Source organism: Oncorhynchus keta, chromosome 35 (genome assembly GCF_023373465.1).
Source record: "Oncorhynchus keta strain PuntledgeMale-10-30-2019 chromosome 35, Oket_V2, whole genome shotgun sequence".
In the NCBI taxonomy this organism is placed as follows: Eukaryota; Metazoa; Chordata; class Actinopteri; order Salmoniformes; family Salmonidae; genus Oncorhynchus; species Oncorhynchus keta.
Window position 1 is genome coordinate 14157068 of NC_068455.1, and position 12798 is coordinate 14169865.

The 12798-nt window shown below is 46.1% G+C and overlaps 1 protein-coding gene and 1 long non-coding RNA gene across 6 annotated transcripts in view; both read right to left on the minus strand.

Annotated features, from left to right (window-relative positions):
- Positions 1-356: 356 nt before the first annotated feature.
- Positions 357-12798, minus strand: part of LOC118381962 (pleckstrin homology domain-containing family H member 1-like) — a 70249-nt gene continuing 57807 nt past the window's right edge. Inside the window, exons 31-32 of the mRNA XM_052496613.1 lie at positions 6960-7106; positions 357-3210 (exon numbers count right to left, since the gene is read on the minus strand). Of these exons, the coding sequence (XP_052352573.1) occupies positions 3001-3210; positions 6960-7106 (357 nt within the window). The 3' untranslated portion in view covers positions 357-3000. The remainder of the gene's footprint in view (positions 3211-6959; positions 7107-12798) is intronic.
- LOC127915874 (uncharacterized) lies at positions 3418-6940 on the minus strand. Of its 5 annotated transcripts, none has more exons than XR_008092704.1 (4): positions 6259-6940; positions 5511-6020; positions 5137-5374; positions 3418-4966 (listed from the first exon to the last, which is right to left on the minus strand). It is a non-coding gene; the product is annotated as an uncharacterized LOC127915874 (long non-coding RNA). The 5 variants fall into 5 exon arrangements; XR_008092703.1 differs by having other exon boundaries at positions 5511-5612; positions 5783-6940; XR_008092701.1 differs by having other exon boundaries at positions 5307-5374; positions 5511-6940.

Genomic DNA, 12798 nt, shown 5'->3' on the forward strand with positions numbered 1-12798 from the left:
CTGTGTAGTGGTGTGATATTAGGAAAGACATGGACAAGGGACTGACCAGCGTCTGCCCTGCCCTAGGGGCTATGATGCACAACAAGTTAGCAGAGTTTCCAATAATGAGTATTTTTGGTCATAATAGAGTAACTACAACAACAGTTGTTGAGTAATCATTAAAAAAAGGAAAGATTTATAGCAATACTGTTGGCAGGAAAATATCTTTACCACTTTGATCTGTTTGGATGAAGCAACATCACACTGGTACATTTGCCAAAGTCTGGGGATAGTTTGTGTGTAAAAATATAACGAGAGAAAGGAACAAGCATATTGTAAGAGCTTTAGTATTCACCAGAATGTTGAGCGTAAATGTTTATAGGTGAAAGCCATGCCAAATACTCTTCTGTATATAATGCACTTTTTTATTTCATTTTAAACACAACACTTCATAACAGCTAAGCACATCGTCTCTAATCTGTTTCATTGAGTTAACATCCCTATTTCACAATTCATACAGCAGTCATACAGCTTTCATACAGCTTTCATACATCTTGCATACAGCATTCATACAGCATTCATACAGCATTCAGACCACATTCATACAGCATTCATACAGCATTCAGACCACTTTCATACAGCTTGCATACAGCATTCATACAGCTTTCATACAGCATTCATACAGCATTCAGACCACATTCATACAGCATTCATACAGCTTTCATACAGCATTCATACAGCATTCATACAGCATTCATACAGCTTTCATACAGCTTTCATACAGCATTCAGACCACATTCATACAGCATTCATACAGCTTTCATACAGCATTCATACAGCTTTCATACAGCATTCATACAGCATTCAGACCACATTCATACAGCATTCAGACCACTTTCATAAACATTCATACAGCTTTCATACAGCATTCATACAGCTTTCATACAACATTCATACAGCTTTCATACAGCATTCATACAGCTTTCATACAGCTTTCATACAGCTTTCCTACAGCGTAAAACTGTCAAGTTCAATTATTCAGCTACTAGAGACAAACAAAGTCAAGGCCATTTTGAACGTTTCAGTTCAACATTTAACAGTTCTGCCAAACAATTTTCAGCATACAAAAAAGCAACAAAATATCAGGAAATTAAATAAATAAGACTTAAATGACCAAGACAGTGGTTTCATCCAAAACAATTCAAGTCACTAATAACATTTGAATAGCTCTAATCATACCAGTCCACTCTTATGTGGCTGGACCTCTCCATTTAAATCAGTCCTACCTGGCTGAATTAACAGTACCTTCCACCGTGTTGTCAAAAAGGCTGGAGGTTAATTCCATTTCAATTCAGTCAATTCTAGAAGTAAACTGAAATTCCCATTTTAAATTCTCTAATTGAAAGGCAATGTGGAAAACTGGATTTGGAATTAACATGGGATTTAAAATTTCAGTATAACTGAATTGAAATGGAATTGATCCCAACCCTGGTTGTCAAGGCAGGTAGTAAATGGAGGAGTAGGAACATGCCACCAAATGAGTTGATACATCTCAGACTACGCCTCATACAGCGGACAGACACATTGTATTCCATCTCTATTCTTCTCTATCAGCTTAAAAAATATTGTTACTCTGTACTTCATAATAAAAGTATGTGGTCAAAATTGTTATAAAACATTGCTTGGTCAGAATGTTACCATTATCAGTACCATAAGTCATAGCGCCTTGCCTCCCACGGGGCACAGACATCAGTTCAACGTCTAGTTTTGATTGACATTTGGTTGTCAACTACCGTGAATTCAACGTGATATTGACAAAAACATTCAACCATGTCATTCGATTTAGTTTAAAAGTTGGTGACTTTTTCCAAATCCAATTAGTTTTCCAATTCAATGTCATCACGTAGATTGTTTGGGGTTAAAATGTAGTGGAAACATTGATTCAACCAGTTTTTACCCAGTGGGCTGTTCCTCCTCAGGCTCTGGCCTGCTGTGATCTATAAGTCAGACATCTTGTTCAATTGCTTGATGAAAAAATCAAGTACAATTTGATGTCAGAGTATAAGTCTAAGTATTTTGTACTAGTTTAATGCAGTGTCTTCCGTCAGATAGCGTCATTCCAACGCGACGGCGTCTCCAGAAGCCAGTCAGGAGAAGGTAGTGAGCAACAACTAGTGCTCTGTAGTCGAATAGATTCCCTCAGAAACCGGTTAACGCCACTTCAAGCCTCCATCGTTTAACGAATACGTAATTCTTCCTAGCTCCATATTAGGTACCAAAGAGCCAGAATAAATTCATAGTCTTTCCTTGATTAACAGCTTTTTTCCCTTTAAAAATGACAGAGGGTATGTGAAATGGCACCCTATTCTTCATGGGCCCTAGTCAAAAGTAGTGCACTATATAGGGAAAAGGGAACCATTTGGGATGCAGAGTATCTGGAAGAGACGAGTGGCAGGGAAGAGTTGAGGCTGTGTGGATAACGGCCAGACAGCCGAGGTCAAGAAGTAGGGTGTGTATTGGTCCTATTTCAAGGCTCAATTGTTTTTCAAATAGCATATTTTTCCTAAATTAAGCACGGACTAAAACTCAAACATTTGAAGAGCGGCATCTTCATATAAAGTGAACCACAAATTATTATATCTTGCATCTCCCATTTCTTCACGGTAAATGTTTTTTTCTTTCAGAAATGAAACGTCCTGTGTATATGGAACAGAATCCACTTCAGGCTAGAGGGGATGAGGATAACATAGAAGAACCACAGCCAATGACAGTGACGTAACATATGTGGAGCAACAGCCTGTAGTAGTTTCTCAGTCCTGGGTCATGTCCAGTAGGGAACACCGTTGCAAAAATGTTTTGAAATGGAAAACAAACATGTATCATTTGACCAGGTCCAGGTATAGATTCTCCATGTTTTCATCTGTTTTCTTCTTTAAGGAGCGTACTGGACACAGCCGTCTTGTCCCGAAGATAAACTGGAGCAAGGGTGTTGATTGTTGCTGCTGTTGTTGTTTGACATATTCACAGTAGAGTGGGACCCTTGGTGGTGTAAGTCATGGAGGGGAAGTGTCTGCTGTCTAAGTTCCACATCTTTGCAGCCCCTGTCCCGGTCCCACGGGGCCCCAGAGGGGAGACGGGTCCTGGGGACTTGTGCTGGGCTATAGGGGGGCCAGGGAGGCTGGGCGTCCAGTAGTTAATGTAGCTGGCCATCAACAGAGTCAACTCCAAGATCTGGGAGGAGGGAGAGAGGAAGGGGCGGGGGGGAGGAGGAGAGGAGGATGAAGGAGAGGAGAAGAGGGAGAGAAGAGTGGAGGGGACGGGGAGAGGAGAGGAGGACGAAGGAGAGGAGAAGAGGGAGAGAAGAGTGGAGGGGACGGGGAGAGGAGAGGAGGATGAAGGAGAGGAGAAGAGGGAGAGAAGAGTGGAGGGGACGGGGAGAGGAGGATGAAGGTGACGAGAAGAGGGAGAGAAGAGTGGAGGGGACGGGGAGAGGAGAGGAGGATGAAGGAGAGGAGAAGAGGGAGAGAAGAGTGGAGGGGACGGGGAGAGGAGAGGAGGATGAAGGAGAGGAGAAGAGGGAGAGAAGAGTGGAGGGGACGGGGAGAGGAGAGGAGGATGAAGGTGACGAGAAGAGGGAGAGAAGAGTGGAGGGGACGGGGAGAGGAGAGGAGGATGAAGGTGACGAGAAGAGGGAGAGAAGAGTGGAGGGGACGGGGAGAGGAGAGGAGGATGAAGGAGAGGAGAAGAGGGAGAGAAGAGTGGACGGGACGGGAAGAAGAGAGGAGGATGAAGGAGACGAGAGAGGACACAGAGTAGGGAGGGGGAAATTGTTTTACCATTTGATATTATTGTATTTCATTAGCTCCTAGGGAGCTGGAGGCCCATTTGCTCACATTTAGAAGTTCAGTTTAAAGCCAATGAGAAAACCATAGAAATGACTTGATAGTGATCTGCCTGACATGAATACAGAGGGACCTTATTAGCATGTCCTACAGTAGTAATGTGACTCTATGCTTCGACCGGGATTCAATCCAACACAGATTAACGACTGGCGGCTCAAGCCAAAACCATCTTTTAAAGTCAATTTCAGTGCACAGGTAACTTATCTGCTTTTTAAAAAAATCCCTCCCTTAGGTTCCTCGGAGGCTGAACACATAAAATAGAGAATCAACCTGCTTTCTACATCAGCCCAAGGAAGAGGGTAACCTTCATATATATATATATATATATACACAGTGCATTCAGAAACTACTGAGACCCCTTGACTACTTCCATATGTTGTTACATTACAGCCTTATTCTGAAATTCATTAAAAAGTTTTTTTCCCTCATCAATCTACGCACAATACCCGATAATGACAAAGCAAAAACAGGTTTAGATTTATTTCCGAAAATGTATAAAAAATATAAAAAATGAAATGAGGTTAACCTTCCTATATGCTCTCAGAGCGACACTGAACTGACAGGTGGACAGAGCCACATAGCAGGAGCTCACCCTTAACTCGTCACCCTGGCTCCCTGATCTGTACAGTAAAATCCTTCATCAACACCACCACCCACCCTTTACTTTTCAGTCTTTGGAAAATCCAGCCAAAGTAACTGTGTGACCTTAACTTAATCCGAGCGCTGACTGAAAGTTGGCAGAGCTGTTGTGGTCCGTGGTGATTATTATCCACTAATAGTTTTCACTGACCATTTGCACTTGGCCAGAGGTAAAGACCACCTACTTTAAACATTTCTATGGCCTTACCTTGGGTTTAGACATAGAGAAGACTATACTTTACCTTGGGTTTAGCCACAGAGAAGACTATACTTTACCTTGGGTTTAGACATAGAGAAGACTATACTTTACCTTGGGTTTAGCCATAGAGAAGACTATACTTTACCTTGGGTTTAGCCACAGAGAAGACTATACTTTACCTTGGGTTTAGCCACAGAGAAGACTATACTTTACCTTGGGTTTAGCCACAGAGAAGACTATACTTTACCTTGGGTTTAGCCACAGAGAAGACTATACTTTACCTTGGGTTTAGCCATAGAGAAGACTATACTTTACCTTGGGTTTAGCCATAGAGAAGACAATACTTTACCTTGGGTTTAGCAATAGAGAAGACAATACTTTACCTTGGGTTTAGCAATAGAGAAGACAATACTTTACCTTGGGTTTAGCCATAGAGAAGACTATACTTTACCTTGGGTTTAGCCATAGAGAAGACAATACTTTACCTTGGGTTTAGCAATAGAGAAGACAATACTTTACCTTGGGTTTAGCAATAGAGAAGACAATACTTTACCTTGGGTTTAGCCATAGAGAAGACTATACTTTACCTTGGGTTTAGCCATAGAGAAGACTATACTTTACCTTGGGTTTAGCCATAGAGAAGACAATACTTTACCTTGGGTTTAGCCATAGAGAAGACTATACTATACCTTGGGTTTAGCCATAGAGAAGACTATACTTTACCTTGGGTTTAGCCATAGAGAAGACAATACTTTACCTTGGGTTTAGCCATAGAGAAGACTATACTTTACCTTGGGTTTAGCAATAGAGAAGACAATACTTTACCTTGGGTTTAGCAATAGAGAAGACAATACTTTACCTTGGGTTTAGCCATAGAGAAGACTATACTTTACCTTGGGTTTTGCCATAGAGAAGACTATACTTTACCTTGGGTTTAGCCATAGAGAAGACAATACTTTACCTTGGGTTTAGCCATAGAGAAGACTATACTTTACCTTGGGTTTAGCCATAGAGAAGACAATACTTTACCTTGGGTTTAGCAATAGAGAAGACAATACTTTACCTTGGGTTTAGCCATAGAGAAGACAATACTTTACCTTGGGTTTAGCAATAGAGAAGACAATACTTTACCTTGGGTTTAGCAATAGAGAAGACAATACTTTACCTTGGGTTTAGCCATAGAGAAGACTATACTTTACCTTGGGTTTTGCCATAGAGAAGACTATACTTTACCTTGGGTTTAGCCATAGAGAAGACAATACTTTACCTTGGGTTTAGCCATAGAGAAGACTATACTTCACCTTGGGTTTAGCCATAGAGAAGACTATACTTTACCTTGGGTTTAGCAATAGAGAAGACAATACTTTACCTTGGGTTTAGCAATAGAGAAGACAATACTTTACCTTGGGTTTAGCCACAGAGAAGACTTTACTTTACCTTGGGTTTAGCCATAGAGAATACTATACTTTACCTTGGGTTTAGCCATAGAGAAGACTATACTTTACCTTGGGTTTAGCCATAGAGAAGACTATACTTTACCTTGGGTTTAGCCATAGAGAAGACTATACTTTACTTTGGGTTTAGCCATAGATAAGACAATACTTTACCTTGGGTTTAGCCATAGAGACGACTATACTTTACCTTGGGTTGAGCCACAGAGAAGACTTTACTTTACCTTGGGTTTAGCCATAGAGAATACTATACTTTACCTTGGGTTTAGCCATAGAGAAGACTATACTTCACCTTGGGTTTAGCCATAGAGAAGACTATACCTTGGGTTTAGCCATAGAGAAGACTATACCTTGGATTTGGGCATAGAGAAGACTGACTATACCTTGGGTTTGGGCATAGAGAAGACTATACCTTGGGTTTGGGCATAGAGAAGACTATACCTTGGGTTTGGGCATAGAGAAGACTATGCCTTGGGTTTGGGCATAGAGAAGACTATACCTTGGGTTTTGGCATAGAGAAGACTATACATTGGGTTTGGGCATAGAGAAGACTATACCTTGGGTTTGGGCATGGAGAAGACTATACCTTGGGTTTGGGCATAGAGAAGACTATACCTTGGGTTTGGGCATGGAGAAGACTATACCTTGGGTTTGGGCATAGAGAAGACTATACCTTGGGTTTGGGCATGGAGAAAACTATACCTTGGGTTTGGGCATAGAGAAGACTATACCTTGGGTTTGGGCATAGAGAAGACTATACCTTGGGTTTGGGCATAGAGAAGACTATACCTTGGGTTTGGGCAATGCGAAGACCAGTTTTTCCACACTCTTCTTCCCTCCACCCTGTTCTTTGGTCTGGCTCACTACCACCATCAGGTCGTCACGGCAACCGCCAAAGGTGATCACTGATTGGTAGGAGTAGGTGACCAGAAGGTGCTGTAAAGGAAAGGATGATTTATTTCAGTAGTTTAAAAGACGTGTGTGAATAGGACACTTTTCACATTACCGTGCCAACCTGAACCAAACTGTGCTGGCTTTGATCATTTCTGTTCACTTTTGGTTTGTTCTGTTCAGTAGTGTCTGTATCATGTCTCTTCCTTTCTTAATAATATAAACAAATATTTTGTTTTTTGTTTTTTTACACTCCAAAAACAAACTTGTACATACAAACAACAACTTACATTCAGACACAAACAAGGACTACGTCCCCTCTGCCCAGACCCGCATGCTCACACCTCCATCTCTAGTGCCTGCTCACACCTCCATCTCTAGTGCCTGTTCACACCTCCATCTCTAGTGCCTGGTCACACCTCCATCTCTAGTGCCTGCTCACACCTCCATCTCTAGTGCCTGGTCACACCTCCATCTCTAGTGCCTGGTCACACCTCCACCCCTAGTGCCTGGTCAAACCTCCATCCCTAGTGCCTGGCCACACCTCCATCCCTAGTGCCTGGTCACACCTCCATCTCTAGTGCCTGGTCACACCTCCATCCCTAGTGCCTGGTCACACCTCCATCTCTAGTGCCTGGTCAAACCTCCACCCCTAGTGCCTGGTCAAACCTCCATCCCTAGTGCCTGGTCACAACTCCATCCCTAGTGCCTGGTCACACCTCCATCCCTAGTGTCTGGTCACACCTCCATCCCTAGTGCCTGGTCAAACCTCCACCCCCAGTGCCTGGTCACACCTCCATCTCTAGTGCCTGGTCAAACCTCCATCCCTAGTGCCTGGCCACACCTCCATCCCTAGTGCCTGGTCACACCTCCATCCCTAGTGCCTGGTCACACCTCCATCTAAAGTGCCTGGTCACACCTCCATCACCAATGCCTGGGCACACCTCCATCACCAGTGCCTGGGCACACCTCCATCCCTAGTGCCTGGTCACACCTCCATCTCTAGTGCCTGGTCAAACCTCCATCCCTAGTGCCTGGTTACACCTCCATCCCTAGTGCCTGGTCACACCTCCATCTCTAGTGCCTGGCCACACCTCCATCCCTAGTGCCTGGCCACACCTCCATCCCTAGTGCCTGGCCACACCTCCATCCCTAGTGCCTGGTCACACCCCCATCCCTAGTGCCTGGTCACACCCTCATCCCTAGTGCCTGGTCACACCTCCATCCCTAGTGCCTGGTCACACCCTCATCCCTAGTGCCTGGTCAAACCTCCACCCCTAGTGCCTGGTCAAACCTCCATCCCTAGTGCCTGGTCACAACTCCATCCCTAGTGCCTGGTCACACCTCCATCCCTAGTGTCTGGTCACACCTCCATCCCTAGTGCCTGGTCACACCTCCATCTCTAGTGCCTGGTCAAACCTCCATCCCTAGTGCCTGGCCACACCTCCATCCCTAGTGCCTGGTCACACCTCCATCCCTAGTGCCTGGTCACACCTCCATCTAAAGTGCCTGGTCAAACCTCCATCCCTAGTGCCTGGCCACACCTCCATCACCAGTGCCTGGGCACACCTCCATCCCTAGTGCCTGGTCACACCTCCATCTCTAGTGCCTGGTCAAACCTCCATCCCTAGTGCCTGGTCACACCTCCATCCCTAGTGCCTGGTCACACCTCCATCCCTAGTGCCTGGTCACACCTCCATCCCTAGTGCCTGGTCACACCTCCATCTCTAGTGCCTGGCCACACCTCCATCCCTAGTGCCTGGCCACACCTCCATCCCTAGTGCCTGGTCACACCTCCATCCCTAGTGCCTGGTCACACCCTCATCCCTAGTGCCTGGTCACACCTCCATCCCTAGTGCCTGGTCACACCTCCATCCCTAGTGCCTGGTCACACCTCCATCCCTAGTGCCTGGTCACACCTCCATCCCTAGTGCCTGGTCACACCCTCATCCCTAGTGCCTGGCCACACCTCCATCCCTAGTGCCTGGCCACACCTCCATCCCTAGTGCCTGGCCACACCTCCATCCCTAGTGCCTGGCCACACCTCCATCCCTAGTGCCTGGCCACACCTCCATCCCTAGTGCCTGGCCACACCTCCATCCCTAGTGCCTGGCCACACCTCCATCCCTAGTGCCTGGCCACACCTCCATCTCTAGTGCCTGGCCACACCTCCATCCCTAGTGCCTGGCCACACCTCCATCCCTAGTGCCTGGTCACACCTCCATCTAAAGTGCCTGGCCACACCTCCATCTCTAGTGCCTGGCCACACCTCCATCCCTAGTGCCTGGCCACACCTCCATCCCTAGTGACTGGCCACACCCCCATCCCTAGTGCCTGGCCACACCCCCATCCCTAGTGCCTGGCCACACCTCCATCCATAGTGCCTGGCCACACCTCCATCCCTAGTGCCTGGCCACACCTCCATCCCTAGTGCCTGGCCACACCTCCATCCCTAGTGCCTGGCCACACCTCCATCTCTAGTGCCTGGCCACACCTCCATCCCTAGTGCATGGCCACACCTCCATCCCTAGTGCCTGGTCACACCTCCATCTAAAGTGCCTGGCCACACCTCCATCTCTAGTGCCTGGCCACACCTCCATCCCTAGTGCCTGGCCACACCTCCATCCCTAGTGCCTGGTCACACCTCCATCTAAAGTGCCTGGCCACACCTCCATCTCTAGTGCCTGGCCACACCTCCATCCCTAGTGCCTGGCCACACCTCCATCCCTAGTGCCTGGCCACACCCCCATCCCTAGTGCCTGGCCACACCTCCATCCCTAGTGCCTGGCCACACCTCCATCCCTAGTGCCTGGCCACACCTCCATCCCTAGTGCCTGGCCACACCTCCATCCCTAGTGCCTGGCCACACCTCCATCTCTAGTGCCTGGCCACACCTCCATCCCTAGTGCCTGGCCACACCTCCATCCCTAGTGCCTGGCCACACCCCATCCCTAGTGCCTGGCCACACCCCCATCCCTAGTGCCTGGCCACACCTCCATCCCTAGTGCCTGGCCACACCTCCATCCCTAGTGCCTGGCCACACCTCCATCCCTAGTGCCTGGCCACACCTCCATCTCTAGTGCCTGGCCACACCTCCATCCCTAGTGCCTGGCCACACCTCCATCCCTAGTGCCTGGCCACACCCCCATCCCTAGTGCCTGGTCACACCCTCATCCCTAGTGCCTGGCCACACCTCCATCCCTAGTGCCTGGCCACACCTCCATCCCTAGTGCCTGGCCACACCTCCATCCCTAGTGCCTGGCCACACCTCCATCCCTAGTGCCTGGTCACACCTCCATCCCTAGTGTCTGGTCACACCTCCATCCCTAGTGCCTGGTCACACCCTCATCCCTAGTGCCTGGCCACACCTCCATCCCTAGTGCCTGGTCACACCCTCATCCCTAGTGCCTGGCCACACCTCCATCCCTAGTGCCTGGCCACACCTCCATCCCTAGTGCCTGGCCACACCTCCATCCCTAGTGCCTGGCCACACCTCCATCCCTAGTGCCTGGCCACACCTCCATCCCTAGTGCCTGGCCACACCTCCATCCCTAGTGCCTGGTCACACCTCCATCCCTAGTGCCTGGCCACACCTCCATCTCTAGTGCCTGGTCACACCTCCATCCCTAGTGCCTGGCCACACCTCCATCCCTAGTGCCTGCATTATTGTTTGCCACTTGGCCTTAAATTGTACCAATTGTTTTTTCTCGGTCGCCCATGTTATTTCAATAAAAAATCATTTGATTTTTCCACTGCGTTAATGACGGCGGACTGATTGACTTCCATGTTTTTTGTAATATGTTTTTTCAAGATGAGTGATGAGAAGAGAATCATCCAGCCCATTGTGTATCTCTCACTACACCCCCATATGCCATGTTTTAAAATATGCAGACAGATTAAAGGTGTGTTTTACATTGTAATACTTCTGACAGCCAACTTTCTAGCTCCACCCACAACTTCTGAACTTCGTAGCATTCCCAGAAAGCATGGCTTATTGAGTCATTATTAGTTTTACACTTGAGACATGACTCTGTCGTTGTTGAATTTGTATCATACATGATACAGGCCACAAGATCCTTGTTTCGGAAATTGGTTTTGTGTTGTTTTCTCAAGAGGCAAATTCAGCAAGAGGCAATGTAGCAGCACAACGTTATTTCTGCGGCTTTATTTCAAATGTTCCTAAGAACTAGTGAATGTATTGGAGCATGAAAAGACACCAAACTAGAAATGACTAGTGTTTTAGGTCTAACTGTGTTTATATCTCAGTCAATGTTTGGATCTCTCTGGGTAGACCCAGACACGGTTTCAAATACGATTTGAAATCTTTCAAATACATGAAGTGTTTGTTCTAGCCTGCCATGAGTGCCAGATGGGCGGGATTTGCACTGTTTGATATTTCTTATTGTTTCCTTTAACCCAAGCAAGGTCAATCAAGTCCCGCTTAAGTATTTGAAATGATTTCAAATATTATATGAACCCGGGTATGAGTGTTAAATCAGAGGTTGGCGTTGACCAGTTTCTGTTACCCGGTGGGGATCTGGTGTTTCAAACATTGTATCAGAAAATCATTCCACACCAGTAGTTCAACAAGTCTCTGTGTCCTGGCCTCAGACTGGTAAAACTAAATCCCAAACCTTAAGTTTGAGTGCTCTGAATCAAATACTTGTTTAACCTGAAAAAAAGAAAAAGAATAAACAAAACAATACAAGTCTGGTTGGATTCTGAGAGGTTGCTGCCTTGGCTTTGATTTTGTTTTCATAATTAGTAATGCTATTGAAATATTCTATTCAGATATCTAGAGCTCACTTCTGATGGCAGTCCCTTGATCACTACTGAATCACTGAAATAAGCCCTCTGCTGGACACATTTAGTACCAGTAATACCACATATTAGTTGGATTTTAGGCCAGCATGCTATGAAACCTTTACATCATCACTTGAACTATGGTAAACGCGCTAAGGAAGCAGACATACAAACAGCTACCTAAACAGACACTTACCATGGTATAGTCAAGCACACACAGTCCATCCTCATTAACAGCTACCTAAACAGACACTTACCATGGTATAGTCAAGCACACACAGTCCATCCTAATTGACAGCTACCTAAACAGACACTTACCATGGTATAGTCAAGCACACACAGTCCATCCTCATTGACAGCTACCTAAACAGACACTTACCATGGTATAGTCAAGCACACACAGTCCATCCTCATTAACAGCTACCTAAACAGACACTTAAAATGGTATAGTCAAGCACACACAGTCCATCCCTCATTAACAGCTACCTAAACAGACACTTACCATGGTATAGTCAAGCACACACAGTCCATCCTCATTAACAGCTACCTAAACAGACACTTACCATGGTATAGTCAAGCACACACAGTCCATCCTCATTGACAGCTACCTAAACAGACACTTACCATGGTATAGTCAAGCACACACAGTCCATCCTCATTAACAGCTACCTAAACAGACACTTACCATGGTATAGTCAAGCACACACAGTCCATCCTCATTAACAGCTACCTAAACAGACACTTACCATGGTATAGTCAAGCACACACAGTCCATCCTCATTAACAGCTACCTAAACAGACACTTACCATGGTATAGTCAAGCCTCATTAACAGCTACCTAAACAGACACAGTCCATCCTCCATCCTAACAGCTACCTAAACAGACACTTACCATGGTATAGTCAAGCACACACAGTCCATCCTCATTGACAGC